This window comes from Haliaeetus leucocephalus, unplaced genomic scaffold (genome assembly GCF_000737465.1).
Source record: "Haliaeetus leucocephalus isolate CR32 unplaced genomic scaffold, Haliaeetus_leucocephalus-4.0 Scaffold229, whole genome shotgun sequence".
NCBI classification, from domain to species: domain Eukaryota; kingdom Metazoa; phylum Chordata; class Aves; order Accipitriformes; family Accipitridae; genus Haliaeetus; species Haliaeetus leucocephalus.
The window spans coordinates 3,715,608-3,735,351 of NW_010972665.1; the positions used below are offsets into that span (position 1 = coordinate 3,715,608).

Sequence of the window (19,744 nt, forward strand, 5' to 3'; positions counted from 1 at the left end):
AAGAACAACCATAAATATGGTTATACCAAGAATACTGGTAAGAGAGGAAACAGTATGGAGTTTGGGGATGACCAGCATCAGTCCTCAGTATTTAAAGGAGCTGGACCCTTAAATTATGCTCTGTAAAGGATTCATGTAGTCTGTGCCCTGGAAATCTGCTGGAGGGACTAGTGGAAGGACACAGTTAAAAAGACTCTTGACAATAGAGGTCTGTGTCCTGGTTTCAGTATTAAACCACATTAAACCACAACAGTCTGGAATAGTGGAACATGTGAGACATCATCTAGTATAGCAGAATGGTCTTTTTACTGTGCTGGCTGTCACAAGACACAGCTTAGCATCAAAATGGCTGTCCCTGCTTGTAAAGTTCTCCTAAAAGTGACTAAGTGAAGTGGCATTATACTATCCACTCAGAGTTTACAACTTTGACCTTGTTCAAATGTAATGTTCCCTGGGGACAATTTAACTTTGAATCACACCAATTCTTCCTTGGTAGTAGTCTTGAATACTGTGGAACTAATCTTTGAAGGGTTTGTAAGGGGCCGTAGTCCTGACTAGCACTAGAATTTTAATCCAGGCTTCACGATTTTCTACAAAACAAACAAAAAATGTTATGAACTTGCATAGACCATTAATTCTTAGCCAGAGAAGGGAGATGCATAATTTGCTTTGTGCTTTTGCTTGTTGCTTTTGCCTTCAGGAGAACCTCCAAAACTATGGTATTGGGTACCATATAGTGAGTGAAAATAGACAAGTCGGAACATACTTATTTGTGGGATATTTTTTGTTGCATAAAACTTGCAAAAAATTACATTGCTCTGCAGCTTACCTCGACTCACCATAGTACTATATTTTCCAAGTAATTCTGTTGCTAATGTCTCAGTGCTGCTGGTAGCATTTGTTTTTCTGAACAGAAGATACAGGTACATGGTTATGTATGCTTCTGTGTATGTATGCTGTGAACAGTCTACTGTAAATATGCCTGTGTGGTATACATAAGTGTAACATAATGAAGAGGCTTAAAAAAGTTTATCTGACTGAGAGGTACCCAGTTCTTGTAAATGTTTCCCTAATTTAATACTAGAAATAGTGTAAGAAGTCAGTATAGTCTTCTGATGAGGATGAAATTTTAAAGTATGTCTAGTATGTTAATTATTCATGGAGGCCACGTTGTGTTTTTGGAGAGGACCATTGTTGTATAATTGCTGAGAATTAATGTTTTAGCTTGTGCGCTAAAGAGCTGAAGAGTTTAAAATTTTTATTGTTGCAGATTTTTATTTTAGTCAATGTCTGTTAGAAAGAGAGGCATTAATAGATTGGTAATGATGACATTGTTGAATTAGGAGATGGATTGCTACACTAAGGCACTTTAATTGTCATAACAGTGACACTTTAAACCAGTTTTCAAACAACAGACTATAGTGTAAGTATTTGCATCACTGTTACACATTCACCTGGTGACCAGTGACACTGTCTTCAGAAAGATCAGTTCAGGGCTGTTGTCACACTGCTTTAAATAAACAAATAATTTTTCACTAGTACTGTCCATGGATTTAATTGTGGCTTTGCTTTTTGGAAAGAATGGAGCTGAAATTGGTCTTAGAAATGGCACAGCAGGACTTTGCAGCTCTTTGGCTCTGATTGCACCAGTATGGCACTCCTTAGGCTGCAACAATAAACAATAAAAAGGAAGCTGGCAATAAAATTTCAGACTTACTTTTGATTTTCTCCCTCTGTGTTTTCCTAGCATTGTTTTAGAAAGACTTTACACTTTTGGTGGCATCGTATAGTTCCAGTATTGTGATTAAAATAAGTATATGACATGCTAATTAACTAAACAGTACGCTAGAAGTGCACCATGACTTACGACTCATCTCTGAGAAACACTTAATCATTAGAATTTGAACAGGATATCATTTACGTTTTCCTACATGCTTTGTAAGAATCACTGTGATGGCAGGTGGATGGGGCTGCTTGGGAAAATAATCTGTACCTTGCATTTTGTTTTGTTTTTAAGAGGGATGAGAAAAGATAGTTAAAGTCCCAAAGAGCAGAAATTTTAATTATTTTATTTATGATATAACTGCTGATTCTGGCACAAAAGATTTGACTATCATAAGCCACAGGTTGGTTTGTTCTCAAGTGTCACTGGTGTCCTGTTATTTTGGGACTGTCTAAGCCTGCAAAGCTTCAACTTTTCTTTGAATTAGTGACCTTCTACTTTTGAAGTGATTATGTCCAATTCTTGGGGTTTGTCCTGTGCACATGTTTCTGTTGCAGCTGATATTGAAATAATGCTAGGATGCTAAACATCTATTTCAGTAGAGGGAGATGAGTAAATGATAACAGAGAAAAGGTCAGGGGAGTCTCACACAGAACTGTGCAGTAAGAGGTCTGTGTGTCATTCCCAGTTATCCTTGCCCGAGATAATTTTTAAGGGAGGGTGTTTCTGCATCTAAAATCAGTGCTCAGGGTTTAGATGTGAGATATTAGAATCTAGACACTAATTTCCAAATTTGGGGAGATTTAGATTTTTGAGATGCAGATTATCAACTGCTGTTATTTACCCAAAACTCAGTGAATTTGGTGTCTCTCCCTTTTACTTTCCATAGGACTTTGATGCATAGTCTTACACTTCTTGCAAATCTAAGCTGACACTGCTTTTCATCATTACATATCTAAATACATTTTTATATTTACCCCTAAGTCTGCATGGTCAGATAGGAGTTAGAATATGTCATACTCCACATTCAGCAAATTGTTGGGGAGAAAAGCTTCTACCCCAGAAAAAGCTCTACTGAATTGACAAGCAATAATTCTGCATGTTTACTCCATAGAAGAAGCAAAAAGGTTGGGTTTTGGTTTGGTTTTTTTGGTTGGTTGGTTGGTTTGGGTTTTTTCTCCTTTCGATAGGAAATGGCCAGATACAATCTAAGCCTTGCAATAGCTAACTCCCTGTGTGTGACAGCTGTTATGGAAATAACTGTCTTTTGTAATAATAAGCTATTTCTCTCAGGGAACCTTTTTGCAACTTAAGCAGTCCTGCAAGAAATTAAGTGTTTCTCCTGGCTGAGGGAGGGTGCCAGATTCAAGCACTTCTCTAAAAGCCTTAGGAAATCTTTTAAAAGCCTTTCACTTGAACATGTGTGGAAAAAGTTTGTGACCTTCCCGTCACAGTCACATACTTCCTGAAAGAGCCATGAAAAAGTTTATGTATGAGCTTGAGGTCCAGATATGAGAAAATGAGAATTAGCACCAAATTTTGGTTGGGAATTCATCCTGGCTAACAAAGATGATTTATATTATATGGTGCTACAAAAAGAATTTTCCTTAGGGTTTGGCTGATTACTTACTGGCATATAGCATTCCATAATGTGGCTTTGCCAAATCAAAAGTTAGCCTTTTTACCTTTTAAATTAATTCATAGAACTAACTTCAAACCCTCCTTTTTCTCACTCATGCAAAATATTTGAGTGTGATTCCTCAGACCTTAGGGGACAGAATGTGAACTATGAGTGCAGATACATTGATTTTAATATATTAAAATTAGTAATTTTCAGCATGATCTTCATGTGTGTTTGGAAATAAAACAAAATTTCAGGCTTACAAAAGGAAGACCACATTTTTAACGATGAAGCTGCTCTTTCCATTCTGTATTGCTTCTGTTGCCCTTAAGATATTGAGGTGAAGAAATAAAGTAAATTCCATCAGCTAAAAATAACAAAGATAACAGAAACACATAAATCAAGTATAAATAATAGCAACACAAGTGAACTGAGGATTTAAAATAATAGTTGTGGTCTCTAACAGCAGGAGTGGATAAAAACAGAGCAATGAAATGCCCTTTAATGGTTTTGAATAATTATTTCTATTGTCTAAGTCAGTCAATTTTTAAACATTGAAAACTTTTTGCATGCATATGCGTGGCATCTTTTTTGAGAATCATGCTTTTTTCTCTGCATGTAAGTTGAAGTAAATAAGAATGTATAGTTTGTGTCTTACAGACTGTCACACTGTATTTTAACAAAATGATTTGCTTTATTTGATCAGTCAACAGGGTGCAAACGGTTGAATATTGTTGTTATGCTTAAATCTAAGCTGTGATTTCCAATATTGCAGTGGTTAAAAGACAGTTTAACCTTTGTTTACTTGTTTGTTTTAATATAGTTTACAATATTGAAGGTGTATCATGATTATTTTTGTTCTGAGGAATATAGTTAAAAAGCCTCATGAACACTAAAATGTAAGGCTATTTTAATTAAAAATTTTATGCTTTACAAGACTTTAAAGCTTCATATATAAAATACTTGAAACACTGAAGTCTTTAAGTTGCATTTAGTGAAGCATTAATTCACATGTACTAATTGAGTAATTATGAGTGTGTTGCTGTGGCACTCAAAGCATTTATATGCTGGGAGTGAACATGGTTTGTTGTAGTTTGACTTTTTTCTTCTTTTTTTTTTTTAAAAACTCATTTTCCAGTGGACTGAATATATTAGTGATGAATGTGCTGTGAAACTAACTGTTTGTTTCCATGCTGGAAAAGTTTCATGGCTCCAGCAATTGCTAGCCATTTTACCACACAGCATCCATCATTTTGTCAAAGTTTTAATGTTTTGTAGTGAACCACCTAGGAAAGAAAGGAGGAGAAAAGAATGACAAAATAGCCAAATTCTTTCATTCCATGCCAAAAAACTGACTGAAGTTTATCCCTGTTTGCCCTTGGAACAATTAATGTGACATTTTCCCAAATGCCATACTAAATTTGATTGTCAGTTATTGAAATGTATGTTTAAATCAGCAGTGATGCAACTCTAAATGCTTTTTTCATTAGTGTCATTGAATCCTTAACCCACAACCTTTGACACATAACAGAATTAGAAAGCCTTTTGGACCATTTGGCTGAAGTAGTGCCCTCACTACAGTATCTCAGTTTGCTTGGAAACATGGCCTGCCCAAATGAACTGGTCTGCAAAGAAAAAGATGAAGATGACTACCAGAGGTACAGGTTAGTGTTTTCACTTGTAGATATGATAAGGCATGTCAGTTTTGTTTTATTACCAGAAAAATATCGAACTAAAATCAACTCAGAATCTCAAACAAACAACTACTCTATTCTTAAAGCACTGTGGCATATTCTGCCATGAAACACCTGGGAATTTGAGTAACCCCATTTCAGCGGGAACCATATATCAAGAAATATTTTAGTACTGTACAGCACATGTTTGAGTTGAGCAGGTGTGCAGAGGCTTTCGTGAATGTGGGTGCTTATATGTACCTACTTACAGCCTTTCCTTCTTTAAGGCCAACATAAGGCAACATTTACATACGCTAAGGGTGACAGTCAATAAAAAAAAAATCGCTACGCTTAGGTAGCCAGTTGCATTGTCTTCTGCTAACATTCGATTAAGGTGATGAGTTTTTTCTACTATAGTTATCAAGGCACTATTAAAGAACACAGAAGAAAGTACTCCTATATTGTGCTGCTTTACTCAGAGCAGTTAGTGTTTAGATTCAAATAATTTTAATGAACTAGATTACACACAAGCTCATCTGGAAATTAATATGGAAGCCTGATAAAATACTGTATGTCCAACTGATCCAACTAAAATGTTGCTAAAAATTGCAAAGATTATTTTTTAAAAAATAAAAATACTTGTGACTGATGATGACTGTGAGTATAGATCCAAAACGTACGGAATGTCTGCTGAAGTGACATAAGTTTCATAGTTATAACCTTTAGGCAAGTGAGACACTGATTATTTAAAAAATAAAAAAAAAAGTCGTTGGATTTCTTTCTCCTTGCTCAGCTCTGATACAAGATTTCAGACTGTGTTTGGTGGCGTTTTTCACATCATCTGAAGATGGCTGGCTGAGGCAGGTCAGAGCCAAGCAGCACTGGTCACCATGCTGCCGACCCTGCAGAGCCTGAGCTTACTTTTTATTAGCAGACCACCTGCAGTATTCAGAGTTATATAATAAAACTCTGATTTTTATCTTCATGTAATCCGAACTCTGCTGTAGGAGTTAGGACAAAACAATACAAAGTGGCAGAGACTAAAAGAAGGTTTATTGGGAAGTGGCACGAATTCGATGTCCTAGTTTATTGCTCATCAATGCTGTAGGTTGAAACAGCAGCACAGCTGTCCCAAGTGTGCATACACTTTTTTTTTCTTTGTTCCAAATTTTTCAGAAGGATTTCTAGGTTATCACTAGCCTAAAGACTTTCACCTTCTAACGATTCAACTTTTGAATCCATCTTAGCTCTAGCATTTTGGTTTTCTCCAAGTCGAGTAACCTCGATTTAATAAAATATTTTCCCATTGCTTTCACACTTAAGTGGAAGGTATGCCTACTATCCAGCTTATGAGAGTCTAATAGTGCTGTCTCTATGTAAATTTATGTGGCATTTGCACTAGAGAATTGCTTAAAAAATGAATGATATTTCTACAGTTTACTGTTTTTCACTTTAAGTATGTTTTCTGACAATATGTCTCCTATTAATCATTTAAGCAAAAGCAGTACTTTAAAGGAGCCATTCAGAGGCAAGAACCCATGGTTCATTTAGTGCTGTCTGAAAAAATTCTTTATTGATTGACATCCTCTGTGGTTATGTGATGTAATATTTATAATATGTCATACAGCCATACATCAAAACAAGCATGTCTGTTGTTTCTTTTAAATGCAAAAATGTTGATTTCAGGGAGGTCAAGGTAGTTTTAGGTCACATCGTGGCAAACCACTGTGTCAAAGTGTGAAGTGATTGTATTTATGCATCTGCTGGAAACTGCAACATTGCTTCCATTTTCTTTCCCCTCAATTTTTCAAAAACCTGGGTATTTTTTCCATATAAACTAGGTTACTTAAAGCTCTCTTAAGAAAGAAGGATGGGCTTCTAATTAGTTGAATGATTTATGGTTCTGCTACTATAATGAAAGCTTCCTGATACCTTTCTGTAATTATTTGTTACATTACATGAAATGTGTTTGCCAGACAAGTTTAGACTCAAAAAACCAAAAACATCTGTCTGTCTATCTATTTATTTATTTATCTTTAGGGGAATATATTCAAGTACATGGTGGAACTGATTAAAAGTACTATGCTAATTTTATTCTGAATAGCTAATTCAGAGTTTTGAATACATGTTCTGAAGCATTTTGGACACAACTTTTTTCTTCCTTCCCCCAAACATACAGGTTTATCTCACAAATTCAACAGCAGCAAGCTATCCTGAGTGAGAAAGTATTTGTATTTTATCAAATGTATCGCTTCAAATCTCAAAAGCAAACATTTGCAATGGCCAGTTGCAGCATTTTTTAATGGTTTGAAGTAACTTTTTTTCATAAGATTTTAATTTTTTTCAGAAAATTTGTCATACAGAAAGCATCAAAAGATTGCATTTCAGTGAACCTGAATTATGTGAACATTTTGCTTTGCCATAAACTTTAACTGGTTTTGTTTTGTTCTGAATAGGAACTTTTTGTAAATTTTTGCAGTGACCATTGGAACCACAGCTTCATTTTTCACTGACCTTTAATTTCATTCCTACTGAGTTCAATTAGAGTTCAGGCTGTTTAGTTCCTCAACCAGAAAGAGAAGGTGCTAGAAATCAAAGCTTTACTTAGTCTTTTCATTCCAAGAAACTGAAAAGATCTGTAAAACCCCTAAAATCTCAACCTTAAAAATATATGGAAAATCAAAATTTTAAAAACTCAAGGTCCCCTGATTTACTGTGATATTAGTAACGGAGATAAAAAGTAATATTACGTCTTTTAAAAATAATTAGATTTTATCAGAAATACTTGGAAAATGTATAAAGCTATGCTTTTTGTCAAGAAGCTACATTCTGGTTCTTCAGGTAATCCGTTGGTATGCTATTTCTATCAATTTCAATACTAAAGCTTTTCCCTAGTTTTTCATTAAAAATAGGTTTTATACCAAAACCACTGTTATGACTTTTTCTCAAAAAAATTTTTTTTTTTCTTTTTCTTTCCCCTAAGAAACATAGTAACATTTGAGCGGGATATTTTTTTAGAAAAAGAAAAATGAAAACCTATTTTTTTCCCCCCATCCCTGTTATTCCTCCTTACCTTTCAAATGTGTAGGAGAACAAATTGATGAAAACACTTTTATGTTTGTTATTGTAATTTTTACTTAGGAAAAGCAAATGGAAACTTCCCTTCTGTGGTATTTTTATAAGCAAACTTGTTTTGTTCATTTAAAAAACTCATGTTTTTTCCATAATTTGTAAAATGGCTTTACATTCTTTCGGGGGGGGGAGGGGGGGAAGTGCTATAAATTCTTACTTTTTATCTTTTTTTTTTTTAATATTTCCATATTTGGGAAGTGATATTTTGCAAAGGGATATCTTGGGTGTGAGGGCAAGGGAAAACAGAATATCTAAAATATAATGGTGATAGGAAAGTTTTAAAAGCTTTTGGCTCAAACAGAAAGCAAGAAACACTGAAAAACAGCTTGCAAAACAGTGCTTCCTCTAAAATAACCTATTCTACAATCTCTACTTTGAAGATTGTGTGAAAGCAAAGGTCATGACCTGGAGATCAAAGTAACAGAAGTCAACACAATAATTGCTGGTTGCTTCTCTTGTACCTGCGCTTGGTCAGTTTTGTGGGTGTATTGTTTGCAGTGAAAACTTCAAATGTGGTGTTACTGAACTGTGAAAAATCATCTGGGTCAGAATGTATTACAAAGCATTTGCGAATGCTGCAGGTGACCTCACCTATTTTCATTAAAGCGATATGATTGTGAAGGATGTATGCCATGTGTGAAGTTTTCAGTGCTTGTTCATTCTTCTTTGCTCCTTATTGACATTTCCTGGAATGATGCATTCATTAAGTGCTGTTGACATGGAAACAAGGGCAAGTGGAAACAAATGCCTGAGTTTATTTTAAATTAGCTTAAAAGTACATATACTAGATATGCTATCTTTGGCAGGGGGAGCAAATGGTGATAACCTTATGAAGTCCTCTTAAGATATAACAGCAAGAAAGGAAGTGCATGCATTTTGTATGCATTAACTTTTCAAGCTAAATCAGCAATTCCCATCCCACAGGTTTGATTCTGTGGAGTGCTAGGTCCTCGTACAGCATTTTCAGTTTCCTTGCAGTTTTGTTCTGTTTTATTGCGGTTTTGTTTTGTTTTAGTGGTTTGGTTTTCTACTTGAGATGGAACCTTCTCATCTGTTTTAAATAGTCTTGTTATTGAATTTGGATAATAATATAAATACATAAATATGTATACAAGAGGCAATAGAAGACTAGAAGTCCTCACTCAGTAATGAAAATAATGCTAATATACTTGGTCAATATCAGTGAACTTACTGTGGAGGGTCTCTTTTAGCAGGAGGGATTGAAGCCTGTGGTACTTCTGTATCTATTTTTTATGTATTTAATGAGATGATTAGGGTATTCCCTTACAACTGTACAATCTATGAATCTGTACTACTTCACTGTTTGCATGAGGCATTGTCATTTCTACAGTACCTGGAAGAAAAAAACCTGTATTTGATAGACGTCAAATAGCCACACAACTTCCATCTGTGGTTAGTTACTGTAAGGGTTTATAAGCAAGGGCTATTATAATGTTTTTGTTCAGCCAAATAAATTTAAGTCCATAACACCCAATTTGTCCATACTAACACGGTAAGTCAAGACATAACTATAATTATCATTATATGGATAGAGAGATATTTTTCTAATTCATAGAGCTGTTTGAGACACTGACGTAGAGCAGAGGATGTTAAAGTGTTAGGAGATGGTCTGGATTTCTGAGTGACTTGAGAGCCCCTCAGAATTACATGGTCATCACCAAGCAGTGCCAAGGTTGCACAGAGGCTATGTGATCCTCTAATATACCTCATGCCAACGTCATGCCCTGTGTTCTGGAAGATGTTGGTTTAAGTTTATGACCTGGCTTCCTTAACTCTGTATTGAGGAAGTTTTTTTGCAGATGGAAATTCTGCAGCCAGCTATATGCTGTTTGGTGGGATAAGGCTGGGGGTAGGGGGTTAAACTTTTTGGTGGTGCAGAAGAAACAATCACAGGAGACAGTCTAGTTCAGTGTCATAAACATGTTTGCTCGATCCTTCTGATTTTTGTTTTTATCTCTCCCCATTTGAATGCTGATGTAACTTTGCCAACTTCAGGTTATTTATTATTTCTAGTTTACAATAATGTGACTGAGAGCATAATCAGCCCTTCAAAGTTTGAAATAGGTATATTATTTTTATGTTCTATGATTGTCAAATAAAGGAAATACAATAGCACAGAAAATAGAAAAATGAAAGTAAACACTTTCTGAAACAGAGAGCATGTTGCAGTTATGATACAGGTAGAGCTAAACATTTCTGCATTCTTCTGGGCAAATATTTCTCAGTTTTTCAGTGCCAGTTTAATTTTGAGTTTTAAACTTAAATATTGATGCATATAGTACAGTTTTATATTCCAGTTTTTGTTCGTAAAAGTACAAAATAAAGGACCATACAGAATCTAGTTCTCACCATAGTCTTTCAGTAAAGGTCCAGTGGAAGAGTTTATTTTCTTTGAAACTCTAACATATACAAATTTACTATACTTTTCTTGTAGTGGAGGGAGAAAAAAACCTAACCAAACATTATTTCCCAAAGTAATTTATTGCCGCTTTTAAGATTTTCTTATAGTGTGGCTCATGGATGATGCCATTATCTTTCAGTATCAGGAGGCCAACCATGTTCTACAACTTGTCTGCTTTTCCAAGGGAGGTAATAAATGAATCAAGGCCCTTAGATGCTATGATATTATGTGATTATTTTTTTTGTTTGTTTTTGGTGGTTGTGGTTTTTGTTTCTTTGTTGTTTTTTGTTTGTTTTGTTATGGTGTGCACAGCTCTAGAATAAAACTTTCCTAGAACTGTTCAATAATAGTAAGGAGAAGCGTACCGAAACTCATTAAAGGTGAAGGAATTTTTATGCCTGAACCTAAATGGCTACTGAAAAAATAGATCAGAATGAAATTACCCAGTAGCTATTTAACAAAAATAAGGACTTGACATAAAGTTATTTACACCTGTGTGTTTTGAATCAGGACTGACAAATTTCTTGCATATGTTTAAAATAGATTTCTCCCTTTCTTCCATTTGATCCTTTAAGGAACATTTACACATTCTCTTTGAACTCTTTTGCTTCACCTGTGAAACTTTCTTGTAAGATTGTGTGAACCGTCACTGATCTTTTGGGGGGTGAGGGAATAACCCAAGGACTATTTTTTAAGTAATGACTCTTGCACAGTAGAGAACTAGAAACATACACAGAATATACCTGCAAGGTAACTGATAGATCTTAGATTCCATGTTTGTAAGGCAGAGTTAAGACAAGTCTGTTATTTGTTAGAGGCTGTAGAGTGAGTCAGTATCAGAGACAGTATTTCTTTATATAAAAACTAGAGTCATGTGTTGTTTAATAAATAGCAATAGCTGATCTCAAAGCTGTCTTTGTTCTGTCCCTTTGTGAACTCCAACGTGTTTATTCAAAGGAAAACTTTACCCCATTGAGCTTTTGCCAACGTCAATAGCAGCTGAATCCTGAACTCACCGCATTCCTTTGCAAATGCCCCCTCAAGCCTGTCCTTCTTTTCCAATATCTTGACAGGTCTGTGTAAAAACTGCTAAAATAATACTAATCACATGCAACACTTACAAAATTGGTAAATGAATTGTTAATCTTCATTGTCATTTTCACTTAACTAAGACTGAAATAACATGAAATGTGATATTCTCTGGTCTTTTTCCATCTCTGAGTGTTCCTGTTTGTGTGTGGTGGATATCTGTTATTAGCTTATTTTCATGGGACTCTTGGCAGTGAGTCAAGGCAGGAGAGATGACTCTGGACAAAAGAAGATGCAGCTTTACATACATAGTTCATTTCCTTAATCCATCATGAATTAGAAGATCAGTTTACAGGCAGTGATAAGTGGATCTCTAAGCACCTTCCTGGTGTCTCTCGTTTTTTTTTCTCTCTCTGGAGCTCACCTTTATCTTCATCACTGAAGATAATAACCTTTTTTCACACCACTGCAAAGATGTTAAAACCCAGTAACAGCAGTCTCAGAGCACATGGAGCAGTGCTAAGTTTCAGAATGATTAAAAAAATAAATGGGGGAGGCAGGGAGACCCTGCCCCCCAACCTCTAACCTAAAATAAACCTTGCTAAACGTATAATGTAAAATTTAGATGGATCTTTCTTCATTAAACAGTGTTCTCTTAACTGGTGATTTTACAAATCTAAAACAGGTGCAATGTGTCATGCAATTTATGGATCCTAGTACCTGCCATAAGGTATTTTATGATGGCTGCATTCTGTGTTATTAGTAGCTGTCTTTTTGTGCAGCCATTGGTGTTTGATAATAGTCTTAAAACACCCAAAATTACTTACCTGCAAGCAACATTCCAGATAGTCCCTGTTGACAGTTTGAATAAGTTTAGTGCCCTTTTGTTGTACTTTACCTTCAAAACAAACTGATTGAACCATCAATAGCTCCTGAAAGCTGACAGAGGCATGTCATCTGGTCTAACGCTCTGATAGTAGGTTATCTGTGGGAGTTAACCTCCCTGCATTGTTAACTGAAATGTTTTATGTACTATGCAACTTTAGGATACTGCTGTGATAACCTTAGTAACTAAGTCATACATCACAGTAAAGAGATTTTGTGCAACAAATAACCCTGGATTAAATTTACAAGGGTTGAATTGATATTGTAAAGTGTTCATTCCAGGGCTTTGGTAATCCTTTCCTGTATTTTTTATGGCAAACTTGTGTTACATTTAGATTGAAGCTGCATCTTCATATTTCTAGCTAAAATATACCCAGGAAGCCTGATGATTTTCTTCAGCCATTTAATAAAAAATTGTCATATTATTTTCATATAATGTAGATTCTTTTTATCCCATGCTTAGTAAAAGGAATATGAATAAATGTGATGGTATTTTGAATCACCTTTTAAAAGAATTAATCACTGATATACCTTTGTTCTACTGGTGGGATAACCTTTATGGCTTACTTTTTTAATATTTGCTGTGCAAGTTTAAAAAAAAAAAACAAAACCCCAAACCTGTGACTTGTGGTATAGTTTGCTTGTGTTTAGTTTACATGGGTAGGGTTTTTTGGTTTTGTTTTTGGATTTCGCAAGTACTGGTGCTAATTCTGTTTTTTGAAGTGGAGTCAGGATGGCTTAAAAATGCAAAAATACATTTGTATCAAGGAATGCTATTATAATTTTAAGCTCTTTGGAAATGATTGAGAGACTGACATTAGGGCTGTGATCCAAAGTCAGCATAGATGACAGTGCTGTCTTAGTCTGTTGTCATTTTTGTTGCAGCCTGCTTTTCAATGGCATATTTCATTCCATCATTAAACATTTGCTGATTTTCTAATACCGATGTTTTCTTCACCTGAATATTCATCTTTTCTCACCCTACACTTAGTGGGTGTCCTTACTTGTTTTTAGCTTCACTCTTCTTCACTCTTGACATATTGTTTCCTTCTGTACATGTCTTCATTTGAAAGAATCTGTTGTCATCAGAGCTTTTCTGCCAGTAATGCAAGATGGATAGCTTCTCCTCCACTGAAAGATAAGGGCCAGCAAAACGCCAGGGAGGACTGGAAGGGCAGCCAGGAAAGCTGGGAGGAGTCTGAGAATGTGTCAGTCTTGTAGATCTGTAGCTGTTGTTTAATAAATGGTCTTAGGATATGTTTTGTAAAGTGACTCTTCTTCTAATATCATTGAAAGTCAAAGACTGAGGATTCACATTTAAATTGTCTGATTTCAGTACTGAGCATTTTCAGTTCACTTGTTAACAATTTACGAAGCTGTTGCCTCAGAGGAAAGGCATACTTGATGGAAAGGTTTATTTGCAGCATTAAATTTTGCTTGATTGTAGAAGGGGAGTCTTACAGTTTTTTCACATGTTTATCTGGTCTTTAGAAGAGTATTATAAGATAACTCTTACCTTTTAGAACATGCCTTGTGTGTTCTTTTTCAAAATGTTATGTTAGGCAGAGTTTTCTACTACTTTGATTTTTTTCCTCCCAGTGCCGGAAGGGATTGGTATGATTAGGAGGCTCTCTGACTGACTGGAGTTTTATGCAAAGCAGCTAGGCATGGGGAGCATTATCAATCACCTTTCTACCCCCTGCCAGGAAAAGTCTGGCACTTCCCTCACTTTGCGATGTCTGCTTCGCATTTGGTTGACTAAATGTAAATAACATGTACTTGAGTTGGTTAGATATTTTAATTTGCCATGGTTCTGTGCCTTACTTTGTTTCTGATCTGCCATGTTCTCTCCCTCTGCAAGCAAGGAGCCAATGATATTTTCTGAGGCTAAAAATCTGCTGTACTTTGGGTAAAAAAGATAGATAGAATATAGTGCTGATGGATCCTAACAAGAACTTTGAATTCTTAAAATATTTTTCTTTAAAATAATCTCTCCCTGTGTTTCTGCATTTAATCCTGAGCTGGGATCCATATGCCATAAGGACACCTTGTCTCTCTGGCAGGACCAAATTGGTATTCTCCTTCCAAATGATGCCTGTGTCAAAATGTAGTCCTGGAAAGCAGAGACCAGGAATAACTCTCCATGCTTTCTCTTGACAAATTCTTTTTTTTAACATTAAGAGTTTTGAACACTGATGTACACTCCTTTCAAGACAAAGAGTGGTGTTTTAGGATGTATGGTAGAAGACAAATTACACTCCTCCCTGATTTGCTGTTCACGTGTCTCTAATGTTGCTGATCATCATGTTTTTAGGAAAATATAATAAAAATCTGAAGAAGTGTTGGCAAGTAAGTGTTTACTGAAAATTCTTTCAGAGAAGATAGCTGGCAGTTTTCCATGTCTCAGATTGGTTTTCCCCTGCAATGTAGGATGGAATCTTTGGAATCACTCAAAAGTCCTTTTTCCAAAGTGGCAATTCAAAACAATTTCTGGTTTATTCTATTTCTGGGTATACCTTATACCTTACTAATACCTATAGAGAACATACATGCCCATGGTGATAATTTTCTTATCTGTTTGATCCACCCAGTATTAAACTGTTATGGGCAGATTACAACAAGCTTCATTTGAGAGAGCAAAGTAAGTATTATAACTTTTTATATAAGCTATGTTGCAGGAAAAAGGTGAACGGAGAGAGGAAAAAAGGCTGTTGCTGTCTATTGCTACTGTTATTTTTTTAGTCATTTAGTCTGTATGTCTTTGTTTATGACTGGATTTTAACTGTGTGCATTTTGCTATCTGTCAGGTATTTTGTCCTGCACAAATTGACAAACCTGAAATTTCTCGATACTCGGAAAGTAACCAGGAGGGAGAGAGAGGAAGCCTTGGTAAGAGGTGCCTTCATGAAAGTGGTTAAGCCCAAGGCTGCTAAGGTAGGAGAGTAAATGGAAGAAGTAACAACAATGTGAATCATTATCACTGTTTTAAAATAACTCTAAAAGCTTAGCTGCGTTTTTCACTAAAGTAACAGACAAAACCTTTCAAATGAAAGGACTGATAAATGTGGAAGGTGAGGGACAAAAGCCTTAGTAATTTTTATGTGTTTTAATATCAAACTTTACTGTTACATCTGGATAATAGACTGTGGTTATGTTATCAAATTTCTGGTTTCCAACCTCTGTTTCAATAAAGTAACTAATATGTGTCACTGAACTTAAAAGAATATTTTTACCCTGTCTAAAGATATGTAATAACTGTGTGATATGCTTTTGTGAAAGAATGCAGTTTTTCTGACAAGTTGTCCCCTGCCTTGTGTGTTAAACACAAATGTCTATCACAGAACTCACACCTGTGGTGTTTATTGGCTTTTAGTGGACCAGGTGATTCTAATTTTGTATGATGTTACTTAATGTGGTGTCCTGCTAATAAGCATTGACAACATCAGAGAGACAGTTTCAGTAATCTGAGCTTTTGATACCCCTTGCATCAACTCTGGGCATACTGTATACTGCTGATGCAAATGAAATATGAATATGAATTCTCTACTTTACCTTCTTTTTCCATTGTTGATCAATACACGATAGCAGCAATCCGAGCTGCGGAGTGTTTTAGAGCTGCAGATCTTTCTTAAAACTCCAGTCAAGTTTTCAGTCTACTTGCTTTCTGTTAACTGTTTTGTTCTCTAAAATATGCCATCAATAATTTATTGCAGATTTCCAATGATGCTGAATAATAAGATAGCAGCTATGGAAATGCACTGTTTGGTAGCATAACAGTGTTGCTAGATAAATGCATTATCACAAGTACAATTGCAGTGCATAACAAATTAATTCAGACTGATTCATTTATAACTACTAAAATGTTAACAGTTCTAATACACGCATAGCTTTGATATATTGTCTTATTGTTTTCAGCTTCATATATGTAATAAATGAAATTATTTATTTCTAAGCTGTTGTGGATGTCTTATTCACAGCAAACCATCTTTGCTGAATCTGGCCAAATGCAACAGCTGAAATGTGTTAGATATAGCATATGTATCTTGTCTTCTTTTATAATTCTTCTTATCTAATCAGATTTTGGATCTGGTGAAGTGTTTTTTGAATTTTATTAGCAATTAGATTTTTCATTTGAGAGTCTGCTCTTTGAATTTTAACCAACTTAATTGTGTAAGAGAAGAAAAACAGTGTCTCTTCCTTAAATTTGAAATTCCTTTTCTGGATGAAACCTCTTTTTAAGTCAATTGCTAAGGGTAAATTACTTAAAAATGTAGGGATAACATCTTTATCTTTCATATCTGTAATTCAACCTTTTGTATAGTTTTGAGTTATTTACCCACTAAGTCTTATGATAAAACATACATTTATTTCAGCAAATTTGCAGAAGGCTCAAATTTACTCTTGTTATTGCCATACTAAAGTGGTGGGGGTTTTTTTTCTGCTTTATAAATTGTTTGGTACAAATTGCTGATGGTAAAATCATTGTAAATGCTTTTCAAGGCATGAATTAATGCTTCTTAAGGTGCTACAAAATTACCCTCATCATACAATATTATATACATATTACACAAGTGACTAATTTAAAATAAATATTAAATTGGATGCAGGACAGTTATTATAAACCTCTTAAAATTGTTTTGAATTTGTGCTTGTTTCCTAGGTTATTCATACTTACAGTATGCGTGCATGCATGCAAACTCTTTTTACGCCTGAGAACACTCATGGAGTCCTCTCTGCATATATGTTTTCAGATGCAGATTTTTATGTATATAGCTATTTACAGTTATACTCAAAGACCATAACAAGCAGCATTCCTCTATATATCACAAAGATGATGTGCAGAATAACTGTACTTTCAAATTCTATCATATGTTATATATTGAATACATAATGGATTTTTATTCTTCAGCCTTCAGGTTTCCTGAATCTTGTGCTCTCTGTTCATCAGAGCCTCCCATATAGTTGTTGAGATTTTTGACCAGCTTCAGCCAAATTTAACAGACAGATAGTGGTAATATATTCTAAGCTTTCTGAAACTAGTTAGAGGAGAATACACCTTGATCCAAACTAAGAGGAAGACTGCAGCACATCCACTATTGGTTGTTAGAAAAACTTAAGTTGACCTAGTGATATAAGACCCTGCTGATAGTTAACTTCCTAAGAATGTTTTTTTCCTTCCCCCTATAAGGTAGTAGCTAGTGTGTCAGCCTATACTTGCAGGAATGGAGCTGGAGTGATTAGTATTTATGTTGGTGCTTGCCACATGGAAATGTTGTTCTGCCAGATGTATTAACAACAGTGAGCCTATCAGACTTGATTTTTCAGAAAAAAAACCCCAAAATCCTAATTTAGGTGGGTTTTTTTTCCCCATTATGATAAGCAGGAGATGGCATGGCTTATTCAGCATAAAAGGCAGGCTGATGATCTAAAGAGGTTGTGATGTGGGGAGTTGTTTTCATTTTAGTCTTGACATGAAATACTTGGGAGAGCAAAATACCCCACCAAGAAAAATACACAAAATGAGAATAAAAGCAAGAAGTTTCCATCTGACTAGCTTGTGTTTACTCGAATGCAAAAGTATCTAGCAATCACCAGTCATGACTAAGTCATAAATATTTTATTTTATATAAATTTTTTTACTTTCATTTTTCCCTATTTTTTCTTTCTTTTTTTTTTTTTTAACAGAACACTGCACTTTCTTGTGCTTTGCTTCATTTCATCCTTTGTTTAAAATGCATCGGTTTGTGATATGACTGTCTTATGGAAAGATGCAGTCATTTATTAGAAAACAGTTTAATGTTACAATGCAGTATTCCATCTCGCTATGTAAGTGAGCTAAACTTCATTATTCTGTGATGTTTATGTTTTCTTTTGTCAAAATATTGAACATTGTATCATGCCTGATTTTAATACAGATTGGGTAAGCCTGGCTGGATAAGAGGCATTGAGCTAGATGAGAAAGCCTTGTTTAATGACCAGACCATGACCTCATTTCACCAGCATAAGTGTAGATCAAAGTGGAAGATGCCTGTCCAGTGTGAAGTGTGTTTCTGGGCATGACAGCACTTCACATCAGAAAGACAGCTCAAGAATACGACAGTCAAAATTACTTAATTATGTCCCAGCTTTGTAATTATTCATCGCTGCTTCTACAAAGAGTACAGTTGTCATTTCTTGACATGATTATTTAAAACTGTACCCTCTTTTGGTTTATAGGTATATGAATTGTGTTTCCAACTGTTTCATCTTTAAAACTTAGAGATGCAAAACAGAATGTGATTTGAGAATACATTTTAAGACTCCACATTTTTACATTGCATATGATATAAACAAACAAAATTAAATTATGATGTATCAAAGCACATAATAATTTCCTATTTTAATGGTCTATTTTCATGATCATTTAACCTAGATGATAAAATGTGGATATATCCATTATGTCTAAAATGTGTTGCTATGAATAGATACACACTGTCATAAGTCTCTTTAAAGATAAATTTAATTGCTTAATAGTGGGTCAGTGCACATGCTTTTAGAAAATACATATATTTCCCAGTATTTTGCAACCCTTCTGCCCAACAACTATTTTTTAACTTACTGCATTTTTGAAGTTAACGTTTTTATCAGTTTTATTTATAGTGGCAAAAGCAAACAGTGTGCATTTGGTGACATGCAAGAGTCTTGCAGCTTATAGCACCAAATTGTCAGCAGGTATCCATAGGTATACTTCCAAGTAACTGACTTAATATTATGTGGAGTTATTCTGCTTTCTTTCAACTTTACCAAGAACATCTTTTCCACTGGGTATAAAGGAAACTGTACAACAAAAGATGGCAGTATAGGTGTTTTGAATTTTTTTTGCCCTCAGATGCATTGTTTTCATCACAACTTATAACTGTAAAACCTGACATAGCATTTGTTCTCTAAGGAACTAAGATGGAGATGCTTAAGCAGAAAGGCAAGTCTAATATTTGTATTTCATGTGATGAGTGTATGTGATTCTTGCTCACACTGTTACTTGGAGGGTAGAGGGAGATTATTATGATAGGAAGAGTAAATATTTAGGCAGAACAGCTTAAGAAATAATGTGAGCTAAAATCTACAGTGTTGCTTTCAGATCATAGTCAGTATTCTTGTGTTTAAGCTCATAGGAAAAGCTCATTATCGAAGTGACCAATGCTGATATATGCTTTTTCAAATTCTATTAAAATCAGATGAGGCATAGGGAGTGATTTTAGTAATTTTTGTCCTTAACTATT

At 35.0% G+C, this 19,744-nt stretch overlaps 1 protein-coding gene across 1 annotated transcript in view; it reads left to right on the forward strand.

Moving 5' to 3' along the window:
- The window catches only part of LOC104831985 (chromosome unknown open reading frame, human C10orf11), a 691,415-nt gene that overhangs the window by 390,148 nt on the left and 281,523 nt on the right, over nt 1-19,744 (forward strand). Inside the window, exons 6-7 of the mRNA XM_010567920.1 lie at nt 4,869-5,008; nt 15,293-15,419. Coding sequence (XP_010566222.1) covers nt 4,869-5,008; nt 15,293-15,419 — 267 coding nt within the window. The remainder of the gene's footprint in view (nt 1-4,868; nt 5,009-15,292; nt 15,420-19,744) is intronic.